The sequence below is a fragment of the Rutilus rutilus genome (assembly GCF_951802725.1).
Source record: "Rutilus rutilus genome assembly, chromosome: 9".
Taxonomy (NCBI): domain Eukaryota; kingdom Metazoa; phylum Chordata; class Actinopteri; order Cypriniformes; family Leuciscidae; genus Rutilus; species Rutilus rutilus.
Window position 1 is genome coordinate 41428367 of NC_140223.1, and position 22138 is coordinate 41450504.

At 43.0% G+C, this 22138-nt stretch overlaps 1 protein-coding gene across 2 annotated transcripts in view; it reads left to right on the plus strand.

The window, feature by feature from the left end:
• The window catches only part of schip1 (schwannomin interacting protein 1), a 242787-nt gene that overhangs the window by 60383 nt on the left and 160266 nt on the right, over positions 1-22138 (plus strand). For both annotated transcript variants that reach the window (XM_084419011.1, XM_084419010.1), the window contains exon 2: positions 19344-19405. In XM_084419011.1, the coding sequence (XP_084275137.1) occupies positions 19344-19405 (62 nt within the window). The remainder of the gene's footprint in view (positions 1-19343; positions 19406-22138) is intronic.

Consider the following 22138-nt stretch of genomic DNA (forward strand, 5'->3'; position numbering starts at 1 on the left):
AAGGCACAGTCACGGTAGCGAAATTTCACAGGTGAAGAAGGTGGAAAGTGCATGAGCCCAGTGTGTATTCTGGGGTGTGGACACTTTTGTTAGCTTTGATAACACTGGAAGGTGGTAGGAGAGCTAATTGAAAGACAAGGGTTATATTTATGTTCTTGAGGTGAGCAATTGTACAGAACTGGCTGAGCAAACAGCTAAAACGAGTGCCTCGTCTAATGTTAATTGTGTAGCGATGTACGCAGGCCTGTGAATTTTAGTGATGGCTTTGGCTACAATGCAAACAATTTGAGAAGTACAGAAACACAATGTTAGATTTTTGGAGCCTAGCTTGAAAGTGATAATGTACTGAATCTCTGACTGGCTGAGAGAACCGGGAGCTGCGTCTTTGCTAGATGAGTGTAAGAATAGGGGGCCGACCACTGAACCCTGAGGTACCCCAGAAGTTTAGACCCGTTCCTCAAACCAGCGCCATGCAGTTCCAGCGTTATCCAGTTCAGAGACTGTAGACAGGAGTAATCGATTGTCTTACAGCTGTATTGATTGCAGGGGCTGTAATGACTAGTTGACTAGTTCTGCAATTAGTTGACACGTTGGGTCACATGACAATTCACAGTGACAGCAGGAGGAAGATTTCTCTGTGCACAAACTACATCCCAGTGTGGATGCGTGCATTCGTTTTATGAAACAGCCTTACTGTAAATAATTGTACTTTTGAGAAAGTGCAAATAAAGGAATCCCAGGACACTTTTTTTCCCCAAAAGCACATTATACAGTACATGAGCCATGCTGAATGAGCTGCTGACATCTGAGATGGTTTTCAGGTGTTCACTTACTAGTTCTTACAAACTTGACCTGAAAGAAATCATCTAGGGTCTGACAGAGTGGGACAAGACATTTTTGCATCTTTTATATGACTATTTAAAGGAGTAGTTCACTTCAAAATTAAGATTTCCTGATCATTTATTCACCCTCACCCCCTTTCTTTCTTCAGTCGAAAAGAAATTAAGATTTTTGAATTAAGCATTCCAGGAGTGGAGAGAACGTCCATGCAGAAATAAATGTCCACATATCTCCATTGACAGGTTCATGCTGCTTAAAGGATTAGTTCACTTCAGAAGATGTTTGTGTCTTTCTTTCTTCAGTTGAAAAGAAATTAAGGTTTTTGAGGAAAACACTCCAGGATGTTCCTCCATATAGTGACTTCAATGGGGTCCAACGGGTCGAAGGTCCAAATGTGAGTTTCAGTGCAGCTTCAAAGTCTCGACACGATCCAGCCGAGGAATAAGAGTCTTATCTAGACAAACCAGCGGACATTTTATAACAAAGTAAACATTTATATACTTTTAACCACAAATGTTCGTCTTGCACAAGCTCTGTGATGCGCCACACATTGCATAATCACGGTGAAAGCTCACGCGTGTTCCGGTTCAAAAATATAGGGTGAAAAACACCATCTCATTATTCTCTTCCAACTTCAAAATCATCCAACATCGTTGTTTTATTCCTTATATTTATTTATTTTTTGTAAATGGCGTTTGACTTAGTCTTTGCACGTTCGCTTTGTAAACACTAGGTCTGTTCTTCCGCCTTTGTCATGCTTGACCTTTCAACGTGATTACATAATGTGTGGCGCATCGCAGAGCTAATGCAAGATGAGCATTTGTGGATAAAAAGTATATAAATGTTTATTTTATTTAGAAAATGAGCCATGGTTTGTCTAGATAAGACTCTTATTCCTCGGCTGGTATTGTGTCGAGACCCCGTTGGACCCCATTGAAGACACTATATGGAGAAACATCCTGGAATGTTTTCCTCAAAAAAACTTCATTTCTTTTAGGCTGAAGAGAGAAAGACATGAACATCTTCTGAAGTGAACTAATCCTTTAAGCTGTCAATGGAGATATGTGGGCTTTTATTTCTCTCCACTCACACATTCTTCATCAACACAGCACTGGACTTGCCAGAAACAGCAAAGACCGCAGAAGATGTGCTGCATATTAAATCAACTACATGAGGTAAGCATTAAGATGCTAACCTCTTGACTAATGACAATTAGTTAGTTGTGGAAGAAACCCTTGGTGGTGTCCAATCTAGCTCCTGGAGGGCCACAGTCCTGCAGAGTTTATCTCCAACCCTCATCAAACTCGCCTGAGGCAGATAGCCAAAGTTTCTGGATGACTAGACCACCACAGGCGGTGTGTCTGGAGCATCTCAGGTGGTACTGCATGAGGAGCATGCATTATTCATTACACCTGCGCAGGATTCTAGATTGGCTGAGGAAGGTTTTTGTTATGAATGATGGTTCACAGCTATGAGAACATGTTTGTGTATCAGTGAGCTCAGGCTGAGAGATTTAGTGAATCCAAGATCAGAAGTTTTAAAACCGAGAAAAACCCAAAAACTTTTCTAAAGATTCTAAAGCTCCATAAAGGGTCAAGTTAAGCAATTTCATGAGCAGAAAAAACAACAACAATGTGACTGAACAACAGCAGGGAAGTATGAGGTGCAGGGTTTGTATACATACTGTAAAATTAAATTCCAGGACTTTTCAAGCACTACTGTTTTGTTTTGTTTTTCCCAAGGACTTCACTCAGAGATCTCATTTATCAAACAATATCTTTCTTTATTACCTTTTAAATTCTAAAAAAAGGTAAATAGATAAATAAAAATAAACGTATAAAACAAAATGGTACAAATAAAGTGCAGCACATGCAATGACTGCGGTAACTTTAACCATTGAAAGGATACTATGACAAAGATATTGCTTTCCTTTTTCAAACTGATTTTTACTCCCGTGAATATGTGATTGAATTGAAGAATTAAAGCTGTATCATATACTTGGATATTTATATGTACAGTAATAGCACGCTCATAGCCATGCTAAATGCCTCTATATCTATATCAGACGGACTGCAGCGTTTTATCAATAAAATTAAAAATACATTTCCCATGTATTGTCTTTCAAGAATTCAAGCACTTTTCAAGTACTTCTTCATACAAATTGCTGTTTTCAAGGGTTTTCTATTACTTAAATGTCAAAAAGTCAAATTAAAGTACTTCAAGCACCTTGTACGAACCCTGGAGGTGGTTATTTGTCTCGCTGTCCTCTTGCACACCAAATTCAACCACGAGACTAACACATGTATGATGGATTCACAGGTCAAGTCACCTCAAATGGTAAGCTCTCCGACACCCTCCGCATAAAAACAGGAGTACGTCAAGGCTGCCTACTGTCTCCCATCCTCTTCCTTATTGCAAGCGACTGGACAATGAAAATGTCAGTGGATGGTCAAAGGACAGGACTACAGTGGAACCCTTTTGAGCAACTGGAAGATCTTGATTTTGCAGATGACCTGGCTTTGATCTCAGAAACACATACACACATTCAATGCAAGACCACAAGATTGCATGAACACAGTAAACAGATAGGCCTCAGGATAAATGTCGGGAAGACCAAGGTCATGAGACTTAACACCAAAACCTACCGACCTATCACAATCGAGGATAAATCCCTGGAAGATGTGGTCGAGTTTGTATACCTCGAAGCAACATCAGCACAGATGGTGGAGCTGATAAAGATGTCAAGCTGCGCATCAGCAAAGCAAGATATGCCTTTGGAACGCTCCGACCTGTATGGCTCTCTTCCCAGCTCTCTAGAAACACCAAAATCAGAATCTTCAATACAAACGTAAAATCTGTCCTGCTATATGGCTGTGAAACCTGGAAAACCACCAAAATTACAAGTGTTCATTAACAACTGTCTCAGATACATACTGAAGATTTGGTGGCCTAATAAACTATCAAATGTTGACCTGTGGAGACGCATGAACCAGGAGCAAATACACATTGAAAACAAATCTAGAAAGTGGGGATGGATCGGTCACACACTAAGGAAGGATTCGAGGAACATAGCGAGACAAGCTCTGGACTATAACCCCCAAGGCAAGAGGAAGTTAGGGAGACCTAAATCCAATTGGAGGCGGTCCACGCTTGATGAACTGACCAAGACGGGGACCTCCTGGCAAGAAGTAAAGTCCTTAGCACAGAGGAGAGTGAGGTGGAGATCCATGGTGGACGCCTTATGCTCCCAAGGGGGCCAAGAGGATTAAAGAAGAAAGAAAGAAAGAAGACTAACACATCTAGCACACAGTGGTGGAAGTGGTCAAGATTCAATGGGGGAAAATCAACTTTCAGTAGTTAATTCAGACCAAAAGTTGTTGTGAAAGGTGATGATTGTGATTGTGAATGATTGTGACAACGCTGATTGTTCGATGACATCACAAGAGCACACAAACCTCCACTAGTGACTGTCCTGAGCTGGGATGTCACAAGTCAAATGTAAGTACAGTATATCTACCAGTAGAAAACAACAAAACGCCCTCCAGTGCGTGCCAGGACCAGTGCTAGAATCCATGAGGCTTTGCTTGTTTCATGTTTCGGAGGGAATGTCATTACTTTAGAGGTTAAGCTAACAACCGTTGTATTGCACCTCTCATGGAGAGGATATAAAAATCCATTAAAACCAGGCGCTGGGTAAAGGGAGAGAAAAGTGCAGGACAATCGAAAGGAAATGAATAGCGTGCCAGTATCTGTGAATGGATAAGAGTGTCTTCTAAATGACTACTTGCAAAAATTCAGTCCTCTTTGAACATCTTTGTAATCTTTTATTACGGTGGAAACAGTTCATTTAAAGATATCAATGAATATCAATGCTGTTCTTTTCCACACAGTAGAACATGCTGATCTCTGGCTGTCAAGTTCAGCTGCAGTTTCCCTTGGGTTCTTTGAAAATATAATAGTTTGGGTATTTAAATCTGTGTAAGCTTTTCCTCCAGTCTCGCCCACTAGACACTGTTGTCAGTGTCGAGGAGATAACCTTCACCTTCAGTGCTGTCAGAAACAGGCCGATCTCACTGCAGAAACATTGGCTCCTGATGAAGCCTGAGCAGGGTTTCTCTTCATCACATGCAGAATCCACTGGAATAAACAAGCTCACCCAATCCATATTCATATTCACTGTCTCCAACTGTCAGAGGAGCTGATTAGAAAGAGACAGAACAAAGACTTGACGTGTAACATTAAATGGTTTTTATTTTTGCTCTCTCAGCAGACTGTCAGGAGCTCACCGCGGCTTCAGAGATCATATGGTGTCTCACACTGTTGTACATATTCTCACAAAATGTTCATGTGGCCAATTTTACTCTCTATTTTGAATTTTTAAACTGAAAAAATAACTTAAAATGATAACATCAAAATTAACTGATTTCACCCCCCCCCCCCAAAAAATTTTTTTTTAGTTTTTTTTATCTAGCATCGCTTAATCATTAAAAATACATTAATTTATACCAACAAAACGTCTAGGTTACATGTGTAACCCGGTTCCCTGAGAAGTGCAACGAGACGCTGCGTCCTCATAAGACTCGGAATCGACTGTGTTTTCAGTGGCACTCGCTGTAAAAAGATACTCCTAGATCACTTCTAATTTCCACAGCTCATGTTGTCTGGAGATTTTTTGTCTGCAAAAATATCTTTCTGAGAAATTTCAGTAGTGTTTCATCAGCAGAACAATCCAAAAACACGGTATAACCCACTGAAGAGATGTTCGTCTGTCTTTCACTGCCTCGCTTTCATTCCCGTTAAAAATCAGTGATGGCGCTGCTGTGAATAAGGTCGTTTGTCGAAATAGGCCGTTTGTCCACAGTAAATTCTAAACTATCAATCATTTTGAAGATGAACCCTTTAATAGTACTGTTGTCCACAAGAGGGACAATAAATATTTTTAATCTAATCTTTATCATTATCCAGCATTGGCTGATAAACAAATGTTTAACCATTATTTTTTTCACATAATTATTGTGCACTGGTACTATAGATTTATATCATTTGCGTATTCTCATGGATATTTTATGGTTTCAGGCCAACATTTCGGTTCGTCCTAGAGCCCAACAGCAGGATAGTTGGCATGAAGGTCTTAAATGCTTGAACCCTGTTAATTGCTGCTTGCAGGTATATTATTCTGTTTCTGTTCTATATAAAATGGGTATGTTTAGTTTTAGGAGTAGGGTTAAGGGATCTTACATTTATCTATAAAAGGGAAATTATACAGATATCTTTATGATATGAAAGATTTGTAAATAGTTAATGTTTTGTAGCTTTAAAAACGTAAGAATGCTACGTTTAAATGTTGCAGATACGTCCATATTATACATTTCAGCATCTATCCAAATGTACAAAAAAGTAGGTTTTGTGTCTTTGAAAATTACGGATTAATACCTACGTATTAACAATGAGACCAGGCTGCTAAAGGAAGACGTGCAGGCATGCCTGAAGCATGGCAGAGCGACCCAGGTCTCGTTCCCCTTCTCAGGGAACTGGGTTACTTGCGTAACCTAGACGTTTGAAGTGGAACTATACAATGCGTTCTCAATAGACGATATGGGAACATTAACACCCACTGCGCCTTACTGAACAAATGCCTGCCCATTGTGCCGTGAAATTCCCAGCGAGCTTGGCTGTAGGCAAAATTGCCTTACATCGCACCTAGTGACCAAGGGCTAATTAGCCTGAGGCACGACGTCCGCAGCTAAGGAGCTTGGCAATGTTCTTCTAGAGACCTGGCGAGAGAGCAGCCATAGTGGAGCACTATATCACCTCTACAGCCTCATACTCTCTATCCCCAATCATTCAAGGGGAGTGACTACCCAAGAGTAAATCAACTCAACTACTAGATTAATACCATGAATGATAAAGGAATTAAGTGCATAAGACGCATAAAACACAAGTGATTAAGTTGAGTGTGGCTATGGAAGAGTTCCGTTATCTTATGGAAAGAGAAACGGTTCTTACTTGAAGAAAAGCTCACACATATCTGTGCTAAAACCCTTTGTTGTTTTCACCTGATCTCATTTATGACAGAGGCACTTCATGTGTGCCTAAACGCAAGTCCTTTTGAAAACAGTAGGGTATGGCAAGTCTGTTATCAGGAGCAGAGTGGCACAGCGGAAGCGTGCTGAGCCCATAACCCAGAGGTTGATGGATCGAAACCATCCTCTGCTAAACCTTTTTTACTTAAATACATGCTCTGCTTCTACTTGAAGAAAATTTGCCTCAGCTGTGTGCTATAACCCTCTGTATTTTTCATCCGATCTAATTTATGACAGAGGAGCTCTTCAAGTGTGCCTAAACGCAAGTCCTTTTGAAAAGTTGATGGATCAAAACCATTCTCTGCTAACGCTTCATCACTTATATGTACATGTTTAATCCCAAATAAAGAGCAACTTCCACATCCCGCTTGCTCGTAGAGAAAATCTGTGTGTTTGTGTGTGTATGCCCTGTTCAAACGCCTCATTGACTAAGCCACCTGAATGAGATGGAGAATTAGTAGGGCAAGCGACTCATGCCCCAGTGGCCTGTCAAAGTAGTCGTTCATCCAGATTACTTTGTGTGCTGGCCTTGTTTAAATGCTGATGCTGTTGTTGTCACTGAAGCCAAAGTAATTGGGGGAACATGAGCACAGATCTTTAACAGCCCCAGTGGCCTAATGGATAAGGCACTGGCCTCCTAAGCCAGGGATTGTGGGTTCGAGTCCCATCTGGGGTGGATTGCAGCGGAAGCGTGCTGGGCCCGTAACCCAGAGGTCGATGGATTGAAACCATCCTCTGCAAAGACTGCTTTGCTTATGAACATGCTCTGTTCTTACTTGAAGAAAAGCTCACACATATCTGTGCTAAAACCCTTTGTTGTTTTCACCTGATCTCATTTATGACAGAGGCATTTCATGTGTGCCTAAACGCAAGTCCTTTTGAAAACACCTGTGAATGGGAGTTCTTCTATGGTGAGAAGAGTGGCGCAGCGGGAGTGTGCTGGGCCCATAACCCAGAAATCGATGGATAGAAACCATCCTCTGCTAAGGCTTCTTCGCTTATGTACATGTTTTATCCCAAATAAAGAGCAACTTCCACATCCCGCTTGTTCGTTCAAAAAATCTGTGTTTATGTGTGTATGCCTTGTTCAAACGCCTCATTGACTAAGCCACCTGAATGAGATGGAGAATTAGTAGGGCAAGCGAGTCATGCCCCAGTGGCCTGTCGAAGTATTCGTTCATCCGGGTTACTTTGTGTGCTGGCCTTGTTTAAATGCTGATGCTGTTGTTGTCACTGAAGCCAAAGTAATTGGGGGAACATGAGCACAGGTTTTTAACAGCCCCAGTGGCCTAATGGATAAGGCACTGGCCTCCTAAGCCAGGGATTGTGGGTTCGAGTCCCATCTGGGGTGGTGCACAGCAGAAGCGTGCTGGGCTCATAACCCAGAGGTCGATGGATCGAACCCATCCTCTGCTAAACCTTTTTTTACTTAAATACATGCTCTGCTTCTACTTGAAGAAAATTTGCCTCAGCTGTGTGCTATAACCCTCTGTATTTTTCATCTGATCTAATTTATGACAGAGGAGCTCTTCAAATGTGCCTAAACGCAAGTCCTTTTGAAAAGTTGTAGGATATGGCAAGATTATTATAGGGAGCAGAGTGGCGCAGCGGAAGCGTGCTGGGCCCATAACCCAGAGGTCGATGGATAGAAACCATCCTCTGCTAAGGCTTCTTCGCTTATGTACATGTTTTATCCCAAATAAAGAGCAACTTCCACATCCCGCTTGCTCGTAGAGAAAATCTGTGTGTTTGTGTGTGTATGCCTTGTTCAAACGCCTCATTGACTAAGCCACCTGAATGAGATGGAGAATTAGTAGGGCGAGCGAGTCATGCCCCAGTGACCTGTCAAAGTAGTCGTTCATCCAGATTACTTTGTGTGCTGGCCTTGTTTAAATGCTGATGCTGATGTTGTCACTGAAGCCAAAGTAATGGGGGCACATGAGCACAGGTCTTTAACAGCCCCAGTGGCCTAATGGATAAGGCACTGGCCTCCTAAGCCAGGGATTGTGGGTTCGAGTCCCATCTGGGGTGGATTGCAGCGGAAGCGTGCTGGGCCCGTAACCCAGAGGTCGATGGATCGAAACCATCCTCTGCTAAGACTTCTTTACTTATTAACATACTCTGTTCTTACTTGAAGAAAAGCTCACTCATATCTGTGCTAAAACCCTTTGTTGTTTTCACCTGATCTCATTTATGACAGAGGCACTTCATGTGTGCCTAAACACAAGTCCTTTTGAAAACAGTAGGGTATGGGAGTTCTTCTATGGCGAGAAGAGTGGCGCAGCCGAAGCGTGCTGGGCCCATAACCCAGAGGTCGATGGATCGAAACCATCCTCTGCTAAGGCTTCTTCGCTTATATACATGTTTTATCCCAAATAAAGAGCAACTTCCACATCCCGCTTGCTCGTAGAGAAAATCTGTGTGTATGCCTTGTTCAAACGCCTCATTGACTAAGCCACCTGAATTAGTAGGGCAAGCGAGTCATGCCCCAGTGGCCTGTCAAAGTAGTCGTTCATCCGGGTTCCTTTGTGTGCTGGCATTGTTTAAATGCTGATGCTGTTGTTGTCACTGAAGCCAAAGTAATGGCGGCACATGAGCACAGGTTTTTAACAGCCCCAGTGGCCTAATGGATAAGGCACTGGCCTCCTAAGCCAGGGATTGTGGGTTCGAGTCCCATCTGGGGTGGTTTACAGCAGAAGCGTGCTGGGCTCATAACCCAGAGGTCGATGGATCGAAACCATCCTCTGCTAAACCTTTTTTACTTAATATTACTTTGGTGAATTGTTGCTACAGGCATGTTTTCCCAATGAGCCTGAGTTGGTTAGTACATGGTAGTTAAACACACTGAATTGAAAGTGAGACCGTATTCCCTCTGTCTCCACCCAGATGCTCCACAGTCACAGCACACATCTCTCCTGCAGCTTCACACACTGCTGTGCCTGTGAGGGGTTCGTGGTGTGGTGTGAGTGTGTGTGTCGGCACCAGCGTGAACACACACAACCATCAGTGTGTGCATGATCGCTGCTCCTCGTTCCCACTGAGCCCAGTGACCCAAACACACACACACACACGAAGAGCTCTCAGGATACCTGTTAAAGTCTGGCTCGGAGTGTTAATGATTTGTGGGTTCACTGCTTCTCTGTCATGTTGTTTGGGAGTCGCTGGACCGTGAACATGTCTCGATGTGCCCTCAGCAGGTTCTCTGGCTGATATTCTGCTGTGTGTCTGCTAAATGCACAACTTCTCTCCACAGCAGATCCACTTCCATGTGTTTCATGAATATAAACATCAAGCTAACATCATTTTGTCTTGTACATGTGTACATTCATAGGAGAGAAAATGGTATTCATTAGCAACGTCACTACTAGTACATTATTTACTGTTATACTACAGGGCTTTTGAATGCTTGAATCTGACAACAGCAAAAGAACCAAAACCCACAACGACACGGACTGAGCAAATAAGTAGTAAACAATAGGATAAAAAAACACACATTTTTTCCATGTTTTTGCCAATGAATTACGTTTTATTATGTATGGAAAGCACATGCTCTTTATCTCCAGCTCAAACACACACACAAACAGTACAGACACACACTCACATGCTGTCAGCGCTGCTCTGATGATTTTATCAGTAAAATAGTTTAGCAACTTAGAAGCTACATGCCGTTTCTCACTAGCGATGTAATAGCACTGTTCTTGAAGCAGATAAACTTACAATTTCGCTATTAGAGACACTGCTGTCGAACACTATTGAGAAACACACACACTCAGGTAAATCATACACGCTTGATAACTCTCTCTCTCTCTCTCTCTCTCTCTCTCTCTCTCTTTCTCTCTCTCTAATGACTGTATTCAATGGGTATTCAAGTCTCTGTTACTAGCTCTAAAATGACGTTTTGAAATTAGCAACGGAGGCATAGGATGAGATTTATAAGAAATGAGTCCTACACACAAGAGCGTTTGAAGGACAAAATCCTGACAAATGTCTTAAAATACAACATATGAACAATGTCTTGAGGTTTGGTAACCGATTTACAAGCGGAATAATTGAGTCAGGTCCATTGAATTATTAGAAAATACTGCACATCTAAGGTGTAAGATTTACGCTTTACAACGTGGCGAATTACCACCTCAGGTGTGCATTATTTTCTAATAATTCAATGGCCTAAAATCAAAAGTTGTAGCTTTTAATATTTTTTAGTGGAGCTGACATGTGAGCTGTTGTACAGTTGTAACTAATGTTAACAAAGATGAACAAATACTGCAACAAATATATTGCACATTGCTTGTTAATGTTAGTTTATGCATTGCCTAATGAGATTGTGAAGTGTGTCTTTAGTTAATGTTTGCTCTGCTGGTTAGGGATGATTGAGCGGCTGTCATCATGTGTGTGTGTGTGTGTGTGTTGACTGATGTTTGTTTAGCACTGCTCTTGGCTGTGGTTAACAGCGTTTATTAAATGAGTTAACCCAGCTGCTTGTATTAATGTGCTGCGAGCCGCAGAAAACACATGAACAAACACCATCCTGATGGACATTAAACGTGTGTTTAGATCATAATGTGCACAGCTCTTCAACAAACACAAACATTGTTGTTCATCTGGATGTCCGTGCAATAATCCTGTTTGTTACTGATGGTTTCTCTTTAATACTGAGTAAACAAGATTTCAGCTAATTCTGAATGGGACACTATGGCTCTGGCCAGTCTAAATTACAATTTACAGTACAAAGTCAAGTAAATCATAGACATGCCTTAAATGGTAAGATTTCCAAAAAGAAAATCCATTCATCATTTATTCACCCTCATTTCATTCCAAACCTGTAAGACTTCTGTTCATTTTCAAAACACAAAAGAATATATTTTTAATATTTTCTTATCATTTTTGTCCCTTCACTGACCAAAATGCTGAATGACGGAAGGAGGGAAGGCGGGAAGGAAGACGAGATGGTTGTCAGTAGGCGCGTTTCCATTACAGATTTGCGATTTTTTCTAAATGTCGACAAAAAAACTATTGCGAAATGACGCGTTTCCATTAACCGATGTTATGCGACTAAAACTGAATTTTTTCCTCTTGCGATAAGTAAAATCATTCCAAAAACCATGGCAACCATGTTGGTGGGTTTATGTACTATATCCCAGCCACTGCACTGGCCATTATTATTAATGGAAGGAGATGTATGAGTGTTTTCCAAGCATTAATGGTGAGGAACGACCCTTATTCTTGTGAGCGGCACATATGAGGAGTTTCTGGGTGTTTCTCCCTCAGATCTGCTTCAAGGTCTTGATTGTGGCATTTATTTGAGGTTTAGAATCCAGTATTCCTGTAATTATTTTGTCTTATATGAAATTAATAAAGAACTCTGTCTCGTATTCTGTCCAAACACACCGCGTCATTTACGTCAGGTGACCTGTAAAATATTTCTTTCTCGAATTGCCTGAAAAACCTCCTCATGCGAGTGTAAAAACTTTTTTGCGAATAATGGGAGTCTTTGCGAAAATTACGTGTTTCCATTAAGCGTATTTTCAATTCGCAATATCAATTTGCGCAATTTGAAGGGTAATGGAAACGCGGCTAATGACACAGTTACGTCTTAGGATGAGGTCTACACATCTACATTTACATTGATTCATTTTGCAGACGATTTTATCCATAGCGACTTACAAATGAGGAATACAGCAAACGAGTTATCATGAAAAGGCAAACAACGCAAGAAGTGCTAAAAGTTTCAGACATTGCTCAGAGTAGCATAAGCTAGAATTGGGACGGATTAAAGGAAAGTGAAAGCATAGTTGTTGTTTTTTTGATGAGGTTAAGTGCTGTGATGAGTTTTGAATATTGTCAGGGATTCTGCATTTCAGATGAAGTCGGGAGTTCGTTCCACCAGCAAGGAACCGTGAATGAAAGAGCATAGCATTGCCTTGAAATGAGCAGGTCCTGGACGAGAAGTTGTGTTGCGTGCTCTGTTAGGAAAGGCCTGATGTTCCTGATGTTGTGTAGTGAAAACCTGCACGATCGAGCTGTCTTTGCAATGTGGTTTTTAAAGGTCTAGCTCGTCTGGAAGTTTCCGAGTTGGTGGCCGATAGAAGACAACTGAGTGAACTTTAGCAGTATGAGAACAGATCACTCAGATGGGGAACGTGATTTTGCTGTAGAGTATGTTCCTCAGTTGACCATGGTCTAAAATGAACACTATACAGGCTACAACAATTAACACAAGTAACAAAAGCAAGTACAATACAGCTGAATAAAAGTGTCTTCATAAGAAACTGCAACACATCACTGAATGTTCATCTGAAGTAAGTGGACGGCCAACCATAGGCGTCGATTTCGGGGGGGACGGGGGGGGGGGGGTGGACGCGTACCCACCAGATTTCGCCATGAGTCATTTTGTACCCACCACTTTTAACTTCCGTCCATATTAATTTGACTTTTGGTTCGATTTTTTTGACCGTTTTCAGTGGTTGTGAGGAGCAATATGAGAGAGAAATTTGGTAATCATTGTCTGACCCAACAAAAAAACATTATAATATTCATTTTATTTTATTTTCCGTGTTCGCATTTATGAGGGAAAAAACAACGTGTCAGTTCTCGGTTACGGACGTGAGCGCTCTGAAAGCGGCACTAAAAGACTGCTTTAAAACTTTCACAGAGACCTCAAACAGAACAGCTGCCTTTCTCTAAAGTGAATTTCGTTTTGTATTAATTATATCTTAATTTTAATCAATGTTTCATGAACCAATTGCCTGGATTTAATAAATAAGAAGTAAATATAGCAGATAATCACGACATTGATTGCACTTCCGAATGCGTCTCTGTCCCCAGCACATTTCAAACCAAACTGACGCCCATGCGGTCAACGCTTTACCCCCTTCAGATCTCAATCTAATGACACTAACTGTGTGTGTGTGTGGAGTTTTTTTCAAATTCAGACACAATGCCAAACATTTGAGGAACAAAGTCAGTGTCTTCATGGTTTTGTAACAAATGTATCACTCGTATCATCTTCAGAACATCAAAAATGAACATAAATCAGAACGTAAAAATCAAGTTTGTACTGCTGTTTCTGTTTCTTCATCTCTGACCCTTTCTCTCTCTGTATGTGCGGTTTAATATCATACAGCCCAGTGTCTCTCTCTCTGTCACACACACACACCTCCCACCATCTCTCTCTCTCTCACCTTCAAAGTCCCACATACATATACACACATATAAATCACGTGTGTAGTTTCCTCTCTAATCAATGCAGTCTGCTTGGAGTTGCAAAACCCAAAATGAATATAGATTTGCTGTCCTCTTGCACACTAAATTATGTAAAGCATTGTGTTTTATTTCGTGTGTGTTTTGGCTGTTTGTGTGTGTGAAGAACGCAGCAGCAGCAGCAGCAGTGTGAAGAGAGCCCTGGATCTGACCGTGTGTCTATTAACACACCGGCTCATTATAAGACAAACTCAAACTGATGATGGCATGTGAACCTGTTCCAAACCCTGGAATATCTACATAGACAGCAACTCTACTTACACTTACTCACACACAGGCACACACACACACACTCACATGCACGCACTGTTACGACCCTTGGCTCAACTTTCACTTCACTTATGCCTTCCACCCCTACTGGGGCATAGGCCCGTCTACAAGGGATCTCCAAGAGTGTCTGTCCTGGGCTCTCCTCTCCAATTGGTTCCGGGTCATTTTCATGATCTTCAGTTCTCCAGTTCTCGGCGCCATGTGTTTCTTGGTCTGCCTCTTGTCCGCGTGCCCTGTGGGTTCCACGTTAGGGCTTGCCTGGTGATGTTATCTGTTGGCTTACGTAAAGTGTGCCATATCCATCTCCAACGTCGTTTTTTTAATTTCTCCTTCTACCGGCATCTGGTTGGTTTTATTCCAGAGTTCGTTGTTGCTGATGGTCTCTGGCCAATGGATATTTAGTATCTTGCGTAGGCAGTTGTTAATGAAGACTTTTCCAAGTTTCTGCTCCATATAGAAGAACTGCCTTTACATTGGTATCGAAGATCCTGACTTTGGTCTTGGTTGATAGTTCTTTAGATTAGAGGATGGATACCCGACCCGAGCCCGACGGAACCCGACAGGCCGGGCCGGGTTAGGACAGATATTTAGAAATTATGCTCGGGTTCGGGTCGGGTTCGGTCTCATCAGCGCGATAAGGCATTGAACATTTTAAATTTAAAACAGCTTATTATGTAGGTAGCCAATGTGCCTGATGCTTTCACTTGATGCAAACGTTTGTTTTTGTGATTAAAATACATGTAAAATATTACCACAACATCTGTCTTCCTATGTGCGGAAATTTGTTTATGTAGCCGTGACAACGAATCACTGTGTTAAGTGCGCTTGTTGTTGCTCCGTGCGCGCTGATGCACTCATCCTGCTGACATTTCCGAATGCCTTCCTACAGTTGCTTAATAAAAGCGGACTTTCCACACAAACAAACGTCATTAGTATGAGAAATTAGAAAAAAATGGGTTTTTAACTGTCGGTCTCGGGTCGGGCTCGGACATAAATATCTTTATGCCTGTCGGGCTCGGGTCGGGTTTGGTTACTGCTCTGTCGGACGTGGGCCGGGCACGGACAGAAAAATTCGGCTTTAGACTCTACTTTAGATCTCCATATGTTCCGCAGTTGTATAAATGCTGTTCGGTCTTTCCCTATCCATTGTTTGGCCGGTAGAAAGAGAAATGGCGAGAGTAGACGCCTGACGCCTGTCTTTACAGGGAATGTCTCCGTGAGTTGCCTTCTATGTATCACTTTACAGCTTAGATCCTGATATGAGTTCCTAATAATGGTGGAGGTTGTTTCAGGTATCCCATAATGACGTAGGAGCTTCCATAGGGTCTCTCTGTCCACGCTGTCGAATGCTTTCTCGTAGTCGATGAAGTTGAGGTGAGTTCCTCTCTAACGACTGATTGCAGTTTGGCCCGTGCAGGATCGATCTTTGCGAAAGCCTCTTAGTTGGTCTCTAAGTAGGGCGTCGATTGGATCTTTCATCCTATTGAATACTTTCCCGGTACTGACATTTTTAAAATGTGACGATACCTGCATTTCTGTAGTACCGGTACCCACCAATAGGCAGCTGCTTTCAGAAAAACTATCATCATATTATACACACACAGAAACTTCAGAAAGGTCTTCACGGCAACTCGTCAAAATAAAAGTTCGGTTTAACTTGAAGAAATTGACAGAAATAATTATATTAGGCTACTGTACAGTAGATTTAGCCACGTCTCATTTATACGTCTCAGCCACGTAAAAATACTACTACTACTAATAATAATGTGTGCATAGAAGGTTGTTTATTTTTCACTTGATTTTTTTATTAGCAATATTTACGTTTAAACAGCGTATAGCCTTGCTATATGTATAATTTACTTATGCTTACCGTCATAAATAATAAAGTCATTGAATTGAATTGAATTGAATCTTTTTTTCAAATAGTTAAATAAAATAGAAAAATAGTTCCAACAGATTTTGCTGTGGTACCGCAATTGGTACCGAGAACCGTAAAATTTGAATGGTATCGGTACCGACTACTGGAATTTTGGTATCGTGACATCCCTAGTGGGTAGAGCATTCCCACTGTTGCTTCTGTGTCCGACTTCAGCGCCTCAGCTGGGATGCTGTCTGGTCCTGCTGCTTTACCGTTCCTGAGCTGCTGGATGGCCGTCCTAATCTCTTCTCTTGTGGGTGGGATGTCCTCTATAGGTAGGTACGTTTCGGCAGGTTCGATCTGGTGGGTTTTTGGTCTATTCAAGAGTTCTTCAAAGTATTCTTTCCACCTGTTTCTCTGCTCTTGGTCACCCATGATTGGTTTTCCTTCTTTGTCTTTGACCGGGCATTCGGGTCTACTGTACTTCCCTGCTTGCTTCTTGGTGGTGTTGTAAAGTTCTTTCAAAGTTCTCTAACTGCCTGTTCTGCTTCGGTTGCCAGGTCGTCTACATATTGCTGCTTGTCCGCTCTAATGCTCTTCTTTGTTCTTTTATTTGCCTCTGTGTACTCTGCTTGTGCCTTGGCTTTCTCTGCTCTTGTTCGACCGTTGTTGACGGCCTTCTTCTTGCTCTTCCTCTCCTGAATCTTACTCAGCATGTCAACAGAGATCCATTCTTTATAGTGGTACTTCTTGGGGCCAAGCACTTCCTGGCATGTTGATGTAACTGCTTCTTTAATTCCTTTCCACTTGCTCTCATGGGGGCCTTCTTCCTCTTCCAGCAGCTCCTGTAATACTTGAAACTTGTTGCTGAGGGTTAACTTGAACTCTTGTAGCTTGAGAGTAGCTTGAGTTTGACATTGGTGTAATGCTGCTAAACTAATGACATCATACTTTCATAAGCATCAAATGGTCTGCAGTGAAATATGTTTCATGACGTCACATGTTATTTCTTGATTAAAATGGAAAGAAAAAATTGTTGAATCTCATTTAGTAGACAGTGTAGGTGCAACGCTACTCATAGGCAACAGAATGTCTAAGGGACCATCAAAATAAAGCTTACCATATTTGTTTTATCCTGTTCAAAGGACCTGTGTGCTATACAACATGTGTTTCTACAATACACTCATTTGGTCTTTTTTATATAAAAGTTTGGGGTCTGTAAGGTGTTTTAATGTTTCTGAAAGAGTTTCTTCTGCTCACAAGTGCTGCATTTATTTGATCAAAAATACAGTAAACACAGTGAAATATTATTCCAATGTAAAGCATCTGTTTTCTATGTGAATATACAGTAAAGTGTAATTTATTCCTGTGATCAAAGCTGAATTTCCAGCATCATTACTCCAGTCTTCAGTGTCACATGATCCTTCAGAAATCACTCTAATATGATGATTTGATGCTCAAGAAACATTTATGATTATTATCAGTGTTGAAAACAGTTGTACTGCTTCAGATTTTATGAATGTAAGGTTCAGAGGACCATAAGGTAACACTTTACTTGAAGGGGTGTGCATAAGACTGGCATGACACATGTCATGAATATGAAGGAGGTTTTATGCATGTTTATGACAACTGTCATTAAGTGTCATTCGCTCAATTATGACCTTTTTTATGCAAATATGACATTGTTTGAGATGTCTTTGTTATGCCAACTTGACAAACCAATACATCATAACCTGTCATAAATGTGTCATAAACATGACATAGCAGATTAATCATCAAACTTGTATAAAGCTGTATCGGTTAACATTACATTAACTGTGTCATGAATATATTTCTGACCACTTTTTTTTTCTCCAGTATTCCAGTATTAGTTAAAAAACAATTTGACAGTATTGACACTTAATGACATTTTAATGATTAAAATTAAATTCATATCACTGTAGTTGAGGTCAACATAAATATTCATGACACTGTTATAAGATAATTTGACAGAGTATGAACACTTAATGACATTTTAATGACAAATTCAATTTGCACCATTGGAAAAAAAAGTGCTCAGAAATATAATGTAATGTTAACCCATAAAGCCAAGTAGTTTCTTAAGTTTGATGATTAATCTGCTATGTCATGTTTATGACATATTTATGACAGGTTATGTTGTCTTGGTAATGTCAAGTTGTCATAACAAAGACATCTCAAACAATGTCATATTTGCATAAAAAATGTCATAATTGAGCGAATGACACTTAATGACAGTTATAACTCAGTTATAACAGTCATAAACATGCATAAAACATCCTTCATATTCATGACGTGTGTCATGTCATGATTATGAAGGTGTCATGTCAGTCTTATGCACACCCCTGCAAGTAAAGTGTTACCGAACAGGATTCAATTGAAATCTTTTGTAATATTATAAATGTCTCTACTGACACTTTTGATAAATTTTATGTGTACTCGCAGAATAATAGTATTATTTCTTTCAAAAGAAAAAAAATGGTACCGATCCCAAACATTTGACTGGAACTGGAACTATTGGAACGGAGCTGCTATCCAGCAAATCCACACAGAATGATGTAAATGAAAGGACAGGAATTGAGTTCCTGTGCACAGGTGTAAAGATGAGAAGTCGCATGTTGGCACAGAGTATCTGAAGTGATGGCGTCTCGCTCTGGCAGTGTGTTTTGGGGATTGGAACGGTTCAGGTTGGCAAAAAATGGGATCATTTCACTGACACAAAAGAGCAGATTTCAACTGACTTAACCTGTTATTTTCATTGTAAGATTTTGATTCTTATCCATATTTTATCCTCCCCATTAACTGATACAGGATGATGATGTGTAGAAAGCCCTGAAAACACTACACGAGTGTGTAAAGTTGTGTAGTTGTGGCATGCAAATTGTGTTCAGTGCTACATTTCTGACCGTGTTTGTGTTCTGTGTTCTTGTATTAACTGATTTGCATTAATCATATGTAGTTTATTGTTAGTGAATTCACCTTTCTATGTCTGTTTTCTCTTGTCTGTCTCTCAGGAGGAACTCAAGTCATTCCAGAGGGTGAAGTGTTTGAACAACGGAGGATACGAACTGCAGAAGTGAGTTGATGCTGTGAAACTCCCAGGGCTGGGATTCACATGCTGGAAATGTATAAAAAAAAAAAAAGAAAAAAAAAAAAAAAGGCAAAAGTACTAAATCAATTTTAAAAAGTCCAAAATAACTCAAAACAACCCAGTGAATAAATCCTCAACAGTATGTAAAAGACAAAACTACTGATTAGGATGACAGACCAAATACCATGAAACAAGAGGGAAAAATAAACAAACAAATAGCTTTTTTATTTCATCCATATCATTATATTATATATATATATATATATATATATATATATATTCAGTATTCATGTAGGAGCTCTCTCTTGTGTGCAGCGGTGGCTGTAGGCTCAAATGTTACAGAACAGATTTTATTCTCCATCACTGCAGTAAAAAAGAGCCATTTCATTTATCTCAGAGATAAATATATAATATATCACAAACCAGCTTTCTAACAGTTTATCCCAGTAGTTTAATCCCGATAGGTGGGATGAAAAGCATGCTAATGTCACATATGGGTTGTATATAAACACACGACGAAGAAGAAGAAATCACAAATCAAGTCTTTACTAGATAATCCATAAGACAAACACAGAGGAAGACAGGAACATAGCACAACACGTATACACTGACGATATCAGACAAAGGACTGAAAGACACAGGGAGTATATACACTAGAACTAATGAGATAAGTGATTAACAGGGCACAGGTGAATGACATTGCTAATTAGACAGACTGGGGAAAACTAGGTCACAGGGACTGAACCAAAACACACTAGACAGAGCATGCTTGTAACAGTTCACCTCTCGTGGGCGAGGAGCAGCGGGTGGGCGGGGGCTCTGGAGGAGGGCGAGGAGCAGAGGGTGGGCGGGGGCTCTGGAGGAGGGCGAGGAGCAGAGGGTGGGCGGGGGTTCTGGAGGAGGGCGAGGGCGAGGGCGAGGGCTCTGGAGGAGGGCGAGGAGCAGAGGGTGGGCGGGGGCTCTGGAGGAGGGCGAAGAGCAGAGGGTGGGCGGGGGTTCTGGAGGAGGGCGAGGAGCAGAGGGTGGGCGAGGAGCAGCGGGTGGGCGGGGGCTCTGGAGGAGGGCGAGGAGCAGAGGGTGGGCGGGGGCTCTGGAGGAGGGCGGGGGCTCTGGAGGAGGGCGGGGGCTCTGGAGGAGGGCGAGGAGCAGAGGGTGAGCGGGGGTTCTGGAGGAGGGCGAGGAGCAGAGGGAGGGCGAGGAGCAGAGGGAGGGCGAGGAGCAGAGGGAGGACGAGGAGCAGAGGGAGGGCGAGGAGCAGAGGGTGGGCGGGGGCTCTGGAGGAGGGCGAGGAGCAGAGGGTGGGCGAGGAGCAGAGGGTGGGCGAGGAGCAGAGGGTGAGCGAGGAGCAGAGGGTGGGCGAGGAGCAGAGGGTGGGCGGGGGCTCTGGAGGAGGGCGAGGAGCAGAGGGAGGGCGAGGAGCAGAGGGAGGGCGAGGAGCAGAGGGTGGGCGGGGGCTCTGGAGGAGGGCGAGGAGCAGAGGGTGGCCGAGGAGCAGAGGGTGGGCGAGGAGCAGAGGGTGGGCGAGGAGCAGAGGGTGGGCGAGGAGCAGAGGGTGGGCGAGGAGCAGAGGGTGGGCGGGGGCTCTGGAGGAGGGCGAGGAGCAGAGGGAGGGCGAGGAGCAGAGGGAGGGCGAGGAGCAGAGGGTGGGCGGGGGCTCTGGAGGAGGGCGAGGAGCAGAGGGAGGAGCAGAGGGAGGAGCAGAGGGAGGGCGAGGAGCAGAGGGAGGGCGAGGAGCAGAGGGAGGGCGAGGAGCAGAGGGAGGGCGAGGAGCAGAGGGAGGGCGAGGAGCAGAGGGTGGGCGGTGGCTCTGGAGGAGGGCGAGGAGCAGAGGGTGGGCGGGGGCTCTGGAGGAGGGCGAGGAGCAGAGGGTGGGCGAGGGTGGGCGGGGGCTCTGGAGGAGGGCGAGGAGCAGAGGGAGGGCGAGGAGCAGAGGGAGGGCGAGGAGCAGAGGGTGGGCGAGGAGCAGAGGGTGGGCGGGGGCTCTGGAGGAGGGCGAGGAGCAGAGGAAGAGCAAAACAAAAACAAGTCCAAAGAATTAGTCAATGGGGGAGTGGAGGGTAGGAGGAGCCAGGAGCAGAAGGGGCCCGATGATGTCCCAGGCCACAGTCAGCACGACGTACCAGCGTTGCGTTGCAGGAGGGAGGAGTCATGGATGAAGCTTGGTCGATGGAACCAGGGGTATGAACTTCTGTGACGAAACCGGCCATGATGGAGAACCAGACGGAGCCGAAGAGACATGGAGCCAGGGTCGGGAGGGCCAAGGCGGAGCTGACATGGGACCGAGGCTGCGATGGAGATCCGGAAGACCGCTGTGGAGACAGTGTGACCGAGGAGACCGGTGAAGCCAGAGGGAAGGCGGAGCCCGGTGGAGCCAAAGGGATGGAAGGCAGAGGTGCAACCAGCAGCCTGAAATCCTGAGGTGGAACCAGGGTGATGCCTGACCAAGGCGGAGTTGGTGGGACGAGGGAGCCTGGTGAAGCAGGAGGGATGACGGGCCACGGTGGAGCTGAGGGCACATTGAGCCATCAAAGGACTGAGGTGGAGTCCAGGTCTCTGTGGCTGGAGGCAGAGACGGGATCCTCACCAAGGCGATGCTGGGGGCTGAAAGACCAGCGGCGAATCTGCAGTGCTGCACAGGGACAGCTGTGGATGAGCAAAGGGGCAGACAGGAACCAGAGGAGTAAGGGCTGAAGAAATATGTTGGTAAAATAGAGGAGG